This window comes from Strix uralensis, chromosome Z, assembly GCF_047716275.1.
Source record: "Strix uralensis isolate ZFMK-TIS-50842 chromosome Z, bStrUra1, whole genome shotgun sequence".
Classification (NCBI taxonomy): Eukaryota; Metazoa; Chordata; class Aves; order Strigiformes; family Strigidae; genus Strix; species Strix uralensis.
In genome coordinates this window covers 14,288,139-14,303,780 of record NC_134012.1, presented here as the reverse complement: position 1 = coordinate 14,303,780, position 15,642 = coordinate 14,288,139, and the positions used below count along the sequence as shown (strand labels likewise).

General features: G+C 41.4%; 1 protein-coding gene and 1 long non-coding RNA gene across 4 annotated transcripts in view; one reads left to right on the top strand and one right to left on the bottom strand.

The window, feature by feature from the left end:
- THBS4 (thrombospondin 4) overlaps nucleotides 1-15,642 on the top strand; it is a 38,899-nt gene that overhangs the window by 11,668 nt on the left and 11,589 nt on the right. For all 3 annotated transcript variants that reach the window (XM_074856277.1, XM_074856276.1, XM_074856278.1), the window contains exons 5-12: nucleotides 4,439-4,521; nucleotides 5,086-5,137; nucleotides 6,476-6,648; nucleotides 10,359-10,496; nucleotides 11,120-11,197; nucleotides 12,931-13,083; nucleotides 14,440-14,544; nucleotides 14,776-14,883. In XM_074856277.1, coding sequence (XP_074712378.1) covers nucleotides 4,439-4,521; nucleotides 5,086-5,137; nucleotides 6,476-6,648; nucleotides 10,359-10,496; nucleotides 11,120-11,197; nucleotides 12,931-13,083; nucleotides 14,440-14,544; nucleotides 14,776-14,883 — 890 coding nt within the window. The remainder of the gene's footprint in view (nucleotides 1-4,438; nucleotides 4,522-5,085; nucleotides 5,138-6,475; nucleotides 6,649-10,358; nucleotides 10,497-11,119; nucleotides 11,198-12,930; nucleotides 13,084-14,439; nucleotides 14,545-14,775; nucleotides 14,884-15,642) is intronic.
- On the bottom strand, nucleotides 465-10,368 carry LOC141937934 (uncharacterized). Its single transcript, XR_012627120.1, has 3 exons — nucleotides 10,273-10,368; nucleotides 9,418-9,515; nucleotides 465-524 (listed from the first exon to the last, which is right to left on the bottom strand). It is a non-coding gene; the product is annotated as an uncharacterized LOC141937934 (long non-coding RNA).

The following is a 15,642-nucleotide window of genomic DNA, read 5'->3' as shown; positions in this document are numbered from 1 at the left end:
CAGGGAGGAAAGGAAGGAGCTGAGGCTGCTGGGATTCCTGCAGGTCCCCAGGGGCTGGGTGCAATCCCCTGTGATGGGCAAGGGTGCTCTCAAACCTCTTGACGCAGCAAACCTGGGCTAGACTGCCCCATCTGTACCCCTTCCGATCCGTTCCCATCTGTACCCCTGTCAATCTACCTTTCTGCTGTGCGTGTGAGGGAGAAGAGTGAGTTTGCACTGTGCATACAATATGTTAATATGTGACAACCATGGGGGAAAAAAGTGAGTTCAAGGCTTGAAATAAGATCCGTGAGAAGTTCTCTCACACCATTTCCTGTCCCCCTGCTGAACCCAACCCTGCAGGTTGCTACTTTTGATGAGACTAGAGATAAGATACACAAATTTTATATGAGAGCATCCTGGGTACATTACATGAATGTAGGCATCAGTGGTGTGCAGTGATAACAGAATCTGGTTTGCCTTTCAGTTACACAGATCTTCAGTTGCACATGCTTCTGTTTTCTTGCTCATTAGCATACATACACCTAGACAAAAAATACAGAATTTTATCATCAAAGGTCTTTCTTTTTCCCTAAATCAACAGACAATCACACATAGAAGTGAAGGGTAATTCTGTGTTTTCTCTTGAAAGAACTCACAGTTCAGAGAGGAAGGTTTCCAGATTGCAGACTTGCAGCTTTCTCATTTGTAACTTTTTGCTCATTAATCAATAATACAAATGGTAGTAATACAGAGAGATATTGTCTCTCCCTGGCTGCCTCTGCCTGACTGAGCCTCTCAAATTCAGTTGCTTGTAACCTTCAAGTGAAATTAGTATCATGTTAATAATAATAATGAAACAACTCACATGAGTGTATTCAAAGTCTACATAGTCAAATTCACCAAAGGGAAAGGTGCAGATGTTCCAACAGCAATATTAACTCAGCTGCCTTGCACTTTGTATATGCTTCACGATGCCCTTTTACAGGAGCAATATATCAGATAACCACAATTTTGCCTTCAGCCAGAAAAATCTGGAATGCAAATGCTTAGCAGTATCTGAGACCTATATATTTTGGTAAAAGGATGTGTTTTTATATTGATTGGAAAATCCTTGAGAGGTCTTCGGACATGTACAGTTGTACATGGCTTTGACTGTGTGCCTGCTCACTGATGTGGCAGCAGCATTCCATCCATGTTCAGTCTGTGAGGCTGAGACACCTAAGCAGGGTAGATGAGGATATGATGATCAGACAGAGGTTGAACATGTGTATTTGGATCTTCCTGTGTGGGTAGGAATATACAGTGCAAGATGCACTGGGTTTGGTAGATGAGATTAGTATGTTGCATGTAATCATCATCACAAAATCATTCAGGTTAAAAGGGATCTTTGGAGGTCATCTAGTTCATGCAGAGTACCTGAACCTGACTGGGAAAAAAACAGCTACGTTGCACCAGACCAAAGGATCTTTTAACTTAGCTACTGTTAGAGACAGTATGCCAATATAGACCCAAGGGCAAGAGTATAAGAGAGTGGAGTTACAGTGTGGTCTTCCCTCAGTGCTTTCCTGTTCTCTGGCAGCTCATGGTGTACAGAGCTCTTGACTCAGAGGTGGAGTCTTTGTGTTTTATACTCAGTACAAGTTTCCTTCCATGAATCCATCCAGTTGGTTTTGAATGCATGATCAAGAATGTCTCCTGGCAGATTCAGCACATGTCTGAGGAGGTATCTCCTGTTTACTTTGAATGTGCCTCTTCATAATTCCATGTGCAACTTGTATATGTAGCTTCTTTGGTGGAGGATTATAGGCTGACAGGAAACTGTTCTCATCAGCCATAATCCATGCTTTACACATGGCTGGATCTCTGGCCAAGTAACCACAACCTCTTTGAATGATACTTCAGGATTCTGACTTTGCTGGATGGGGACAAGTGGAGTGCTTGAGGCAGTATTGCCCCCAAGAGAGCTAGAAGAAGTATCTATGAGGCATTCCGTGGTGGCCTGCAATTACACAAGCTAGTGTTTGTGCATTTGCCCTGCCTAAGCCAATTAGCTGTGCAATGGAGCTGGTCACCTGCTCAAAATCCAAGGCCCTGTATTAGAACATGTTGCCCAGAGAAGCTGTGGATGCTTCATCACTGAAAGTCATGTTGGACAGGTCTTTGAGCAACCTGACCTAGTACAACATGTCTCTGCCATGGCAAGGGGTTTGGACTAAGTGATCTTTAAAAGTCTCTTCCAACTCAAACCATGCTATGATTCTATACCGCAAGGTCCTGAGGAGAGAAAGAGTAGCTCCCTGACATGACCTCAGGCTAACAGAGAATAAGCATGACAAGGGACTTCAGTTCCCTCTTGGACAGTAGTTCTTCAGATCTGTTTCTGAATTTAATTATTGCTGTGAAAGCCATTCTGTTACTCAGGTTGTTACTGGAATATAGAGCTAGAGACTAGCTGAACTGGGGAGTTGCCTCAGTAGGTGGTGTATGGATGAAAGAGACTACATGGTAGGACCAGATAAGTGTATAGCTTCAGGCTGTACCTTTTGCTTACCCTGCTGACTCCTAGGAAAAGCCACCACACAATATACTGTGGAACAACAGCTCCCCGAAGGGCCTCTCTGAGTTCTTAGCACTGATCACTGGTCATTCTGCTGCAGGTGGGGCCTACTGTAGGACTTGGCTTTAAATGGAAGAGGGGAAAAAAAAAAACCCACTATGGGAAGTCATCTGTTTCTGTTCTGCTGTCTAAATTTGCAAACAGGACATGTAGTTAATGGCAATATAACCTGTTTAGTCCACCTTGAAGTTTTAACAGTCTGCAAAACTTAACTGTACAGAATAGATCTGGTTTTGATTTAGATGCTAGCCAACAAACAGCATCTGAAATCTTGAGATTTTTTTGCAGATCTCGATCAGTAATGCCTAAACCATTCTTTGTTTTAAAAAAACCAAGCAAAACAAGAACAGACCCCAGCATCTGTCCTGACAGCCTGAATGCCAAGTTCCACTATGGGATTTTGAAATACCCATGGTATTAGTCCTCCTGCCTTCCTCCCAAATAAAATTAAGACAAGGTTGGGACTAGAACAGAGGCAGGTTCTGGAACAGGTGGTTCCTAAGTCTTTAAACCTGTTCAGTGTTTTGATGAGAAAATCTCAAATGAAGAAAATGTAGTCTGTGAGGAGTTAGACGATTCTCACTAGAATGTTTGGAAACAGTTAGACATGCTTTGAAGTACAAAACAATGAGGTAAGCATTAAGAAAAGCATTTTTCATATAAGCTTTTAATACTCACAAAAGTAACACATGAATAAACCTCCCTGAAGCTATCGGGCATAATATCAAAATATTGTGCCTGCTTAGAAAGTAAAAGAGCATATAGTTGTGAAATTTGTTTTGACATACTCTCTAAGTAGAGAAGTAAATAAATAGCTGCTCGAGAGAGCTACAAACCCAGAAGGGAGCTACAGACAGAAACTACTACAAGCTACGGTGCTAAACATGCTCTCTGCTTCTCTGTCACTGGGTCAAAACTAATGTTTCATTTAACAGATAGGAGTGTCATGTGAAGATCTTGGGTTGATTCTGGCCCTTCCCTATGGCTCATCACAGATAGAACTTTTGGTCTTGTTTCAAGAGGTCTTTAATTTGTTACTTGGTATTGAGAACTGGCTTTGGTGTGAGTTCATAGCATGTTGAGTAGATGTTTTATGAGTCCATACAAACTCTGCACCCCCCCAGAAACAAACATAGCCGTGAAACTTATGTGCAGTGTGATAAAATACCTTTTGGAAGAAAAGCCAAGTGACTGTCACAGGTATTAAAAACACTCTTTTCATCAGAGCAGTCACTCTTGATGCATGGTTGGAGCTGCACAGTGAGCTTCCTCAGAAAGCTGGGTAACCACTTTAAAAAGTATGCAGGAATCAGTTGTGGTGACATGGAATACACTTATGGAGGGTGACTTCCCATTGTATACACAGATACTTCATGCCCCTGCCTTGCCTTCTTGTCCTAAATGGGTTTTCCCAAAAACCCAGTCTTGAAATCCTAAGGTTTCATTTAGGGTTGCTGGTCTCAGGCCTGGGGGCAACCAGTAACACTGGTGGCATTAGTTGCCCATGTTATTAGGTCTTGCTAGAGAACCTTGACACTGAAATAATGGTAGAGAAATCAGACTGCTTTTCTTTCTGTGGAGAGCTTTCTACTTTTGCCTATTTCTGTGGTGTACAGTGGAGTTCAGTCCAGAAAAGCCTTGTTCATGCAAATCACTCTACAAAAATTGGAGCTAGATACTGTGTTTGCTCTAAGGATTCCTACAGCGCTTAAGTAATGGTAACATCTGCCCTCCTTGGCTCTTCATGGTGTTTCCATCTTGTATCTCAGAAATTATCATGGGAGAATGAAGGGGAGTTTTGTGCATTTTGCACTCCTTTTCATTGCTGTTTCCCTGCAGGTGATTTTAATAGACAGCTGATGGGTCAGATGATGCAGATGAACCAAATACTGGGAGATGTGAAAGACCTGCTCAGACAACAGGTACTGTAATAAGGCTTCAGTGTGAAATATCCTAAGCTTGTCACTTTTGATAGAGTCAGGGCAGAATTCACGTAAGCAATTCTCAGAGGCATGACACAGTGGTGTAGAAATAACCATATCGGTCCTGTGTTTGCTGTGAAGGATCACTGAGTGTGGGAGCGTGGGGGACTTGTTTGTTTAGATCCAGAAAATCTAGCATCTTAAGTGGAGAGGAACTAGAGTAGCCATCATAGCCCACTGTTAGGTAGAGGTGGTCTGTTACACAGAACTGAAATTGCATTTGCTCCACTTGCAGGTAGGTGTCAGAACTGGAATTGCTGGTGATTCATGCCTCTAGTTAAGCATTATCATTCTTGAAGGTCCTGTTGATGAAGGCTGAACTAAAGTACAGTTATTATCACTCTCCTTAATTTTAGAGTACAAAGAACATCTCATTTCAAGATAGAGTACCTATGTTGCATGGTTTGAGTGGCATCTTGGGGAAAAAATAATGGTTCTTCTGGCAGCCAGGTGCAACCTGGAGCTGCGTGTATCCGAATAATGTTTATTTTCTATATTCTCAAGGTCAAAGAAACAACTTTTCTGAGAAATACCATAGCTGAGTGCCAAGCATGTGGTAAGTATTCCTGTTATTCCCTGTAAAAGGCAAGCAGATGAGATGTACAGTTGTTTTAAAACTAGTATTGATTGCATCAGCTTTAGGTGGTTTCTAGGAAGTACTGTTTTAAAAACAGCATGTCCAAAGTTCTATATGTATTGGACACAAATTTAAAATAGATTTTCTTCAGAAAAAAAGCTTTCAGTTTCCATAGACCAGACAGTCACCTGTTGGGGGATAAAACCCCATTAAACCAAGCTGTACCACTCGCCCTGTACTATCTGTTCTCACTCTGCCACAAAGCTGTGCTGTGTATTCTGGGGAGGGAGACATTACCTGCCAGATATCTCATGAACAATCTTAGTAGAAGGACAGGGGAGATATCATGTTCTGCTTTAGCTGGTACTGTCAGTCTGAGGAAGATCCTATGCAGTCCACCTGATAGTCATCTGATTCTGAGTAGGCAGTCTCTGCTTAACAGCAGTAAGACCCAAAACGTGGTCTAATCTTTTCACTAAATGGGAGAAATAAATGCTTTCCCAAATTCTACTGCATGGCCATCCTAACACAGCTGACAGAGAGGACACACAGGCAGTCAGTATAAAAACCAAAATATTCCCTCATTGGGTGAGGCAAAAGGCCTTAAACTCGTCAGGCCTTTTAGCTGATTTCTTTTCCCAGTCTGTCAGCCTCCTCAGAACTCAAGTTGAGCTCCAGCCAGGTTAACCTTTAAGTGTAATTGTCAAAGAAAGTATTTAAATCCTGCGTGCATCACTACCAAGATTCAGCACCTGCCAGTCTCAGAAAACCTTGCTTTTCCCCAGGGCTGGTCTCTGTGTACCTTAAGCCAGTGTACTTGCATGTCCTGTGTGTTCATAGGTGCCAGCTGCTGCTTCTTTATTCCTCTTATTTGTAGGCTGTCAGTTAATGCTGTTGTGAAACCATTGCACTGTTTTCAACCATGAATTGGTAGTGTTGCTGGTTTAGCCAGAGAAATGCCTTGTACCATCACACTTGAGTCCCTTGGGCCATCTTATGTCACTGGCTTTTACACTTTCCTCCCCTGGCCAGCAGCAGATCTGTACTGGGACTAACCTAGCAGGAGGGCTCCCATGTGTAGCTAGGAGAAGCACATGGACCTAACAAAATAGCCTTAATTTCCCCTGTCTGGGGCACCACAAGCTGCTGGACCATTCCCAGCATGAAGTCTCTTCAGCCACAGCACAGCTGGTAGCAGTGCAGTGCAGGAACACTGCTGTGCAGCATTTTGGAGATCTCTTCAGAACACTTGCCAGCTGAAAGCTATGATGGATGTTTCTTTCAATTGCTGAAACTGTTGTTCTTTCTGCATTAAAGGTTTGGGAACTGTGAATTTTCCAACTCAGCTTCCTAGGCGCAGTAAACCCAAATGCGAAGTTAATTCCTGCTTCAGGGGAGTCAGGTGCGTGGAGACAGCAGAGGGATTTCAGTGTGGCCCCTGCCCTGAAGGGCTCACAGGAAATGGAGTTACCTGCTCAGATATCGATGAGGTAAAATAGTGACTTTCACTGAATTAGAAAAAAGAAAAAGGCACAAAAAGGCACTAAAAAGCAACTGTTTCATATATCAGTGGGTTGCTGATGCTTACTGTCTTCAGCATTTGCTGACTGCTTGCACAGTGAATGTTGTTTCATTCTGATTTGATTTTACCTCTCTGTTTTGCTGTTGCTGCAACTTTATGGAGATTATATTTGTGAAAACTTGAAATATGCTGGTGAGTTGAGAAGTCACTTAAAGGAGCTTAATGTTTGGGAAAAAAAAAAAAAACAACCCTAACCTGGCCAAAACAAGGTTTTCACATAGTTGTTTCTATTCCACAAGAAGATACAGTAACTTCAGTTACAGGCTGCAGAAGCACTTCTTGTCAATATGGGCTTTGTTTCTTTAAATTGTAGTGCTCCTGAACCAGCCTTGGAGACCAAAGTCTTCTCTTCAACCCAAACCGGAGCCATGTTTTCAGCCTTACCTTAAAAGTTTATGAAAGAAAATAAACATTTACTGTTCCTTTTGCTTCTCTATGGTTGCATTGAAAGCTGATAATGTTGACTTAAATCTATTTTTTTTTTCTTGTGCTATATGTTAGAAATTCAGAGCTTGCTTGTATTGAGGACTGAGTTAATAAATTTACAATATCTTAAATGTTTAAATAAAACCTGTGTTAATTGGAATGTGACACTTATTCAGAACACAAACAACAAAGCCACTTACAGCTTCACTGCATTTTATCTGTGTGTTGATTTTTGCCATTACTCTAGTGATTTTTGTGGAAAAGCACCTGGATGTAGTAGACCAGGATGATTAGGTCATTAACTGTGCTTGTAGATAACACAGTGCTACCAATGTACCTGCCTAATCATGTAAAACATCTCCTTCCTAGCCAACAGGAGATGTGCTTTTACTACTCTTCTGGTTTACTCCCTCCTGTAGGCCATCAGCAGAGAGGATGTGATGTGGCCAACTTATATCTGTGAAAAACACTGGGGAGAGAATGTGGGTTGAGTGTGACAGTTTCCTGATGTGTGACAGTTGTAGCTGACGTCTTTTGTTTTGCCTCATGGCATGGACTGTGTCTGCTCCAACAGAAGGTGCAGTAAATGGAGGTGAAGTTCTGAAATGTGAATGCAAGAGGTGGAGCTGAGACTGCTGTGGTGTGAGTTTCATGACACAGACAGGCGTGGTGAGAGACTTCAAGGCAGCCTAAGTGAAGCCCACCAGTATGGATGGGTTCCACCTCCTGAGCTCTACCCAGATTGAGGCACAGCATGGCAATAATCTCCTCCCTGCCATTTTCAGGGTTGGAGCAACTCTACTCATGACAGCAGTAGTTGGAAAAAGCTGAGCCTGATCTGTAGTGACCTGACATTAACATGGTTTTCTGTGAGCAGTCAGACTCTGCCACTGGAGACTGATGTGCCTTCATGTAACTGCTACCATTCCACCATGGCAGACCTGATCTCACATTAGAAACAGCAAGGAAATTTTGCCAAAACAGTGTCATAGAGATACAGTCTTGCTTGTATGAGGTCTTTACATGGACACTGCTATTAAAATGCCACCTAGTCTGGTGCATTTTTTTTCCACCAGTAAATATCTCCTTTAACAGCTGGATTTTCACTTATGGTTGCACAGGGGGAATGTCCTGCTTTTGGCAAGGATAGAGCAAATTTTTTCATCTTAGTAGCTAGGATGGTGCTGCATTTTTGATTCAGTGTAGGATTTGGTGTGAGAAGAATGTTGATAATGCACTGATGGTTTTAGCTGTTGTTAAAAAATCAAGGACTTTTCAACTTCCCATGTTCTGCTAGTGTGCAGGTACACAGGAAGGTGGGAGGGAGCAGAGCCAGAGCAACAGAGCTAAATTGGCCAGTGAAATATTCCATATCATATAATGTCATGCTCAGTAGATAGATGAGAGTTGACTGGGAAGCTGTCTTGCTTCCAAGATTGCAGTTTTGGGATTCTCACTTCTCTGGGATCACTAGCCGGAAACAGGCTGGACATTGGTCAGCGGGTGGTGAGCAACCACATTGTGCATTACTCATTTGTATTTTCTATTACTACTATTTTAATTTTACTTTATTTCAGTTATTAAATTTTTTTTATCTCAACCTACGAGTCTCCTTACCTTTACCCTTCCATTTCTTTCCCCCATGCCCTGTGGTGTGGGAGGGTGAGTGAGCGGCTGTGTGGTGTTTGGCTACTGTCTGGGTTTAAACCACGACAAGGAAAAAAAGATAATAAGTAGCAATAGCTTTTCATTGTCTAATAAGAGAGGATGTGTCATATTATTTGTTTTCCTGAGTGAGCTGAGACTAAGAAGGAAAGTAATTTTTTTTTTTTTGAAAGCTGTTTAAGAATCTCTCCTAGGAGAGCACCTTTCTACTGACTAATTTCTGTACTTTCTATTAACTGGCGTTTAAAAAAGAGTTCATGTACAAATTCTGATAAAGACAGATCTAGAAGCTTTCTCACTAAGAGCTGCCATCATATTTTCTGAGGCTGTTAGCATCTCTGCAATATGCTCCCTTATTCATTACCAGATTTAAGACATTACTTTCATCAGCTGATGCCCTGTATCTTGGGAGTTGCAGCTCTGCTCTGTGTATGGTGTAATTTGAGTGCCCTCTGCTGCCTACAATAAAAAATCCACAGCAAGTAAGAAGCACAAAATGTCTGTCCTAGGTTTTATACTTTCCTTATGCTAGTTGACCTACTTTTAACAAATCTTTCCATCAAACATGCTTTAATATTAAACATACCTTTTTTTGCTCCCTTGTGTGTCTGTTTGGTTACAAGTTGTATGTTTGCTGTAGGTGGATATCTTCTGGCTCATTCTCCCTCCATCTCGGATGTTTTTCTGTTGGTGATGGAGGGGAAAAAAAGACATATTTTAAAAAGTCTTTTATGTTTATCTCTCTCATGTTTCTTATTTACTGTTGTCTTTGAGCCATGTGCGGCATGATGGCATGTTGATGTTTTCAGTACTCTTACAAATATTATCTAGCAGCTACTGTTGATGTTGGAGACACAGCAATGCAGGATGTGGTTCACAAACTGGCACCCACAAGGCCAGTGAAACGGGTCACAGATGTTCTATAAAACCACATGAGGCAATGAAGCGAATGGTACCTTCAGGCCAAGGGTGATGGTGTGGGCATGTGGCATTGTGGGAGAAGTGCCAAGGGTTGTCTGTGGGCCTCTGGTCTAGAAATGTGTGGGTGCTTTCACATCCCTGCTCATCTGGCTCATTTCTGGGTTACTTCTGGCTATGAGATTTGTCCAAATATAAAGGAGGGAAAATGCTGCTGCCACTTCTGTGTGTACAAAACACAACTGCAGGACCCTTTGGTGGGTTGGGTGGCTTTCCTGATGTTGTGATCTGGACCCTTTCAGGGTGCTCTCAGCCTCCGAGGGAGCTGAACCTGCCCAGCAAAAGGAAGGATTGGGGCTCAGAGCTTAGGGCATCAACTACAGGCTATATTGGAAAATTGCAAATTTTACTTAAATTACAGAGATAACTGAACATCTACTGGAGTCAGAAATACCTGCGGAGACTGTTTACTCTGTAAGACAGCTCTGAACAGAAGACATACAGACATTGCATGTAGCATTACCTTTGACTGAGAGGTCTGTGCACATAGTCAGAGTCTGGATGTTACTGAAGCAGGAACAAGTGCTTCGTTCGTTTTTTTCTTTGCAGTGTCGTTACAACCCTTGCTTCCCTGGAGTGCGATGTGTGAACACTGCTCCAGGTTTCCGATGTGAGACCTGTCCCCCAGGATATACAGGACAAACTGTGCAAGGGATAGGACTCAGCTATGCTAAGAGCAATAAGCAGGTGAGTAGCAGCATCCCTGCAGGAACGGCCATTGCAAGGTGCTGGTTTATATCAATGCCTCTGTATCATTTTTATTTATACACAAGTCATTCCATAATTGCTTTGTGCAGTTAGGCAGAGTTCAGAGTGTCTCAATTAGAAGATCTGAGTTGTGTTTGCTTAGCTTTAATGGGAGTGCTAACAGGCTAATACTGAGGACTGGTATGGAGACAAGAAAAAATGTTATCTTCATAGTTATCTGTGATAAATTTTAAAGGGGGCTCTGTTTTCTGTAAACTGCCTTTGAACTAGGAAGAATGTGATAGAAAAGGCCTATTTTACTGTCATTTTTTGCGTGTTCTGGAGGTGCCCTATAAGGGGAACATAGTTCTTGTCTAAACTTGTGGGCAAACCAGAAGCCCATCCCATGGTTGACATTTTCTGTATCGCAGTGTATCTTCAGGGTTTATATGAGTCTGGAGATTTATTGGAAAGTTAGCCTATGGGTATGTCTGTGCCATTCTGAGAGCAGGTTCAGGAGGGGCTATGACTCTTTTGTAGACTTAAACTTTAGTGGCTTTTCTTCAGACTTGGATCTCAGATTGACATTGTTTTTATTACATGTTGATTTGTTTTATTGCTAGGTCTGCTTAGATATTGATGAATGTCAAAATGGTGGACTTGGACTCTGCGTTCCAAATTCCCATTGCATAAACACTTTGGTAAGCACCTTTTCAGTTGTGGCTTTAAAAAATTGTTTTAAAATTCCATGAGGCTAGGATTGGATTTATGGCTCTGAAGAAATGAGTAATACAATTAGTTTGTTGACTTCATCTAAGCCAAAGAATCCTTTCCTCTTTTCCTGACTAATAATAAAAAGATCAATACTTGATTTGACGTGAATATGTCCATCTGAGCTGTATCCTTATCGCTTTCTCCAAGGAACAGCAGGAACCCTTCTCTCCACACCTAGCTTTAGCAGCCAGATATCGTTGAGGCTACCAGTAGTGTTTGAAGTGGTGTGCTTTCCTTCTGAATAATCTTGTTTTTCTAGGTCTGTTTTCACTTTTCAGTATGTTTCTCTTTTTTTTTCTTTCTTTTTTTTTTTTTTTTATATCTAGAACATTTCTGTCATATGTTGAATTTATTGCATGACTAGACATTACTAGTCCTCTTCAGGAGGCCTTCAGGTCCTGTTTGCAGAGGGCAACAAGTGACCTGGCATCTGCCAAAACAGAACAGGGTGGGGTTTTTTATTCATGTCTTCCTTTAGAGATAGTTTGGTCTGGAAGTGCTGCCTTAAAGGCTATTTTAATGCATACCAGGGCTTGGTACAGGACAGAATATACTGAGCAAACTCAGCAGACTCCGGAAGATATTACCCTGGTGTCCATTAGGACAAAGTGCATGATCCAGTATGTTCTATATAGGTCATACCATTTGCGTGGCCCAGTGATTATTTTATTCTTCAGTCATCCGTATATCTTCATCTTCAGCCTGAAAGTATGCAGACAACACAGAGTTACAATTTGGAACGAAGCTAGGAACAGAGGACAAGAATAACGTCCAGCTGGGTAGTAAATATATCTCTATCATGATAGACTGGGACAATCTAGATTGTTTTCAATTAACTTTTATGTCATAGGTTACAAATCTACAGGTATGTGAGATGGAGACAAAAGCCACATTAGATGCCTAAAGAAGACCCCTTCTTATCAGCATTTATCTGTTTATATCTGCTATATTGATTGCCCCAGCACACACTGGGATTCCTTGGCTTAGCTCCTTTGGGTTTCTTTACATAAGAGAGTGGCACAATATAAAATATATATGTATGCATCTAGGTAAACCACTGCAGAAGGTTACATGATGTTCTTATTGCAGTGTAAATGAGGATGACTGTGTCTTCAACTCCTGAATTCTTTTCTGAAGAGCAAGATTTAGCTCAAATTAGCTTAAAACCATTTCATTTTTAAAAAAATAAGATGAGGCAAAGACATAATGAACTTTCTTGTCTCTCTTTGATTAAAAGTTTTGCCCGGTTGAGTTTAGATAAACTGATGGGTCTGCTTTACACTGAAATAACATCCAATCTGATTAAGCAGGTGCTGCTTAGAATTTTACACAAAGTTCTCGTCACCTGGAAGCAGTTCAGGGTGATGCTGGCAGGGACAAGACATCATGAAGCTTTTGCTGCTACATGACTTTTCTCTGGCTTAACAAAAGACTGGTCTAAACAGGCAAGAGTTTAGCATGTTTTCCAGCATGCCCTGTGGGAGCCAAATACGAATTTGAATTAGAAAATAAAGTTTGTTCACAGTGCGAAAGGTCTCAATGGCTAAAAAACTACACTTGCAAAGCATTGGCAGTGTGACCTGAATCTCACTCACATGCTTGCTTTAAAAGAAAAAGAAGTGCTGTTAAAAGGCTAGCTAGTAACTTTTTGTTCTTACAGGGATCTTACCACTGTGGCCGGTGCAAACCAGGATATACAGGAGACCAAGCCAGGGGATGCCAGGCTGAGAAGACCTGCAGAAATCGAGCCCTCAATCCATGTAGTGTCCATGCCCGTTGTATTGAGGAGAGGAGAGGAGAGGTGACATGTATTGTGAGTTCATAAATTCATGCATTTGTACAATGAAACCTAGCCTTTTTTAGACTGGAACTGAGAAGGTCTTTGTGGTCATTTTATACAGTTGGGTGTTTTATGCAGATTGTGGCACACTGGCCTAGACCAGCTATGAAAATAAGTGGGCCGAGTCTATCTTGCAATTGTTTTCTTGCAACATGTCTATAAGGCACCCATACTCATGTACTATATTTACCGTATCTGTGTAATTAGATCTTTTGGGAATAGCTTTTATAGACTTTCTATAGTATCCTCAGAAAGGACTTGTCAAGTGTCACTCTAGAGAAGACATCACAAGGACAAATTCCTCTCCTGGTGCTCAGCTGCATAGCTGTGAGTAGGAATCCTCTGCATACTCAACATGCCTGTATTTGCCTCCTGATAGAGATGGTGTTTCTCCAAGTGAGTTCACAGAGTCTAGGCACAGGTAGACTGTACTGTGCTTTCCAGTCATGGGAGCAGGGGAGCACCAGGTGGCATATGAACTTTATTGTAAGAGTCTAACTGAAGTATATTACTTAGCTTTTCCAGCTTGCAAGGGGAAGCAAGAGACTAATCCTGTGTCCTAAATTTGGATACAGTGCGTGCTTTTACTGGCACTTGCTTTGCTCTCGTTTTTAAGTACATCTATCTCAGAGTAGAAGAATCTAGGATATTTTAAGTCCATGCTGTAATGGGAAGATGTCTAGATACTTGTGTTAGGCGAGTCCTCATTTTAAGTGGAGGCCAGAGTTTGACATGCAGTTCTATGAATGTATCTTCCATTACAACACAAATTAGGCATTGGTTTGAAACAGTACCAATTTAGTTGGCTAGTAGAAACTTGTGTGCAGATGCACTGGCTTTGCTGATGCAAACTTAGTAACTGTCAGCGCAGTTTTCTCTTAAAACTTTCTCTAGTTGCGGATATACTCTTGAGATACTGAACAAAAGACAGTCATCCCATCTAACCATGGGCCCCTTGTTGCGGTGCTAGGTGCATATTCTGCCTAGGTTCCGTCTTTTCTTTTTTTCCACCTGCAGGTGAGGAACCAAAATTGATTCCTGACCAGTGTATAAAAGAAATCTATACCTCCCAGTCAGTAGGTGTTGCAGGTGCACTTACCATTTAACATCAAGTCTTAGCTCTTTCTAGCTTGTCTAGATGTAGAGACCTTGAAACAAAGATTTTCTTTCCACATTGGGAGATGCTGAAGTGTACCTCATTGTACTTCAGTGTCTGTCATGCCTTCTGTATGTTAGCATTTTAAAGATTGATGTGGGGTTTCCCGCTTGAGTATTGCTACAGTGACTCATTAACCTTTTGGTAGTACTACCATGGTGTTTTATTGATAGTGTGGCATTGGCTGGGCTGGTGATGGTTATATTTGCGGAAAAGATGTTGATATTGACGGCTACCCTAACGAAGAACTCTCATGCTCTGCTGAAAACTGCAGAAAGGTAAGAAATTCTTAGTCCTATAATAATTCAGAGCATGAAGAGGTGAAGAGAAAGAGTGGAAGAAACATGACTAAATGTATTAATCTTTTTTGAAGTTACTGAATTCCTCTGGATAAATTGTATTTCATTTGATTAATTGATTAATTAAAACAGTAATAGAAAAAGTAATTCAAATTATTAAGGAATCCAGTTTACCCATAGAACACCAGGCATGTCTCATTTTTTGTCTAGGACAATTGCAGATTTGTCCCAAACTCTGGACAAGAAGATGCTGATGGTGATGGGATTGGAGATGCCTGCGATGATGATGCAGATGGAGATGGCATTCCCAATGAGCAGGTGCTGTGGATAGATCAGTTGCAGGGGTCTGTGCAAACAAAATGATTTCACGTTACTTCGGCAGTGATTTTGAAATCTGGCTCACTACTGTTTGCCAGAGACTATCCCATACCCATGACTGTTAGCAGGTCTCTAAATCCTGTCATTTTCTTTTATATAATGCTCACTATTATAAGACCTAAAAAAACAGACTGTCTCACACAGCCTTAAATACCACCAGTGTATGCTCCATTATTATATTGTAGCATTGAATTCTAGAGCTTTTTGTATACAGAACTTGTGTCCTTCTGTCATGATGTCCCATAGCATGGCCTTCAGGAACATTACTTGCCTTAGTGTCTTTCTTTTTAAAGAGCAGGTTGACCTGACATTACATTCTATGAGGGATCCAAAATCCAAATAAATTAATGGATGTCTTTCTAATAACTTGAAAAAGCTTTGATATATCGGAGAACAAATTCAGACTGTAAAAGCTCTTTTGTGTACACCCTGTATCCTCACATGCCCACTGTTGATCTACATTAAGATCCTTCTGTGATACTGCTTAATGCACTTCCAAGGAAGACAAGAGCGCTTTATCCAAATGTCCATGTAGAGATAGGGCAGAGTCGCAGTCACAGGAGGTCTGTCTCAGGCAGTTTTGCCACAGAAGTCAACTCTAAAATTCTGGTAGCTTGAAGCAACTGGTTTTATTAATGTTCTATAAGGAAAGATGTTAAATCCTCCTTCAACTGTAAATCTGTATGAAAGTTCAGCACC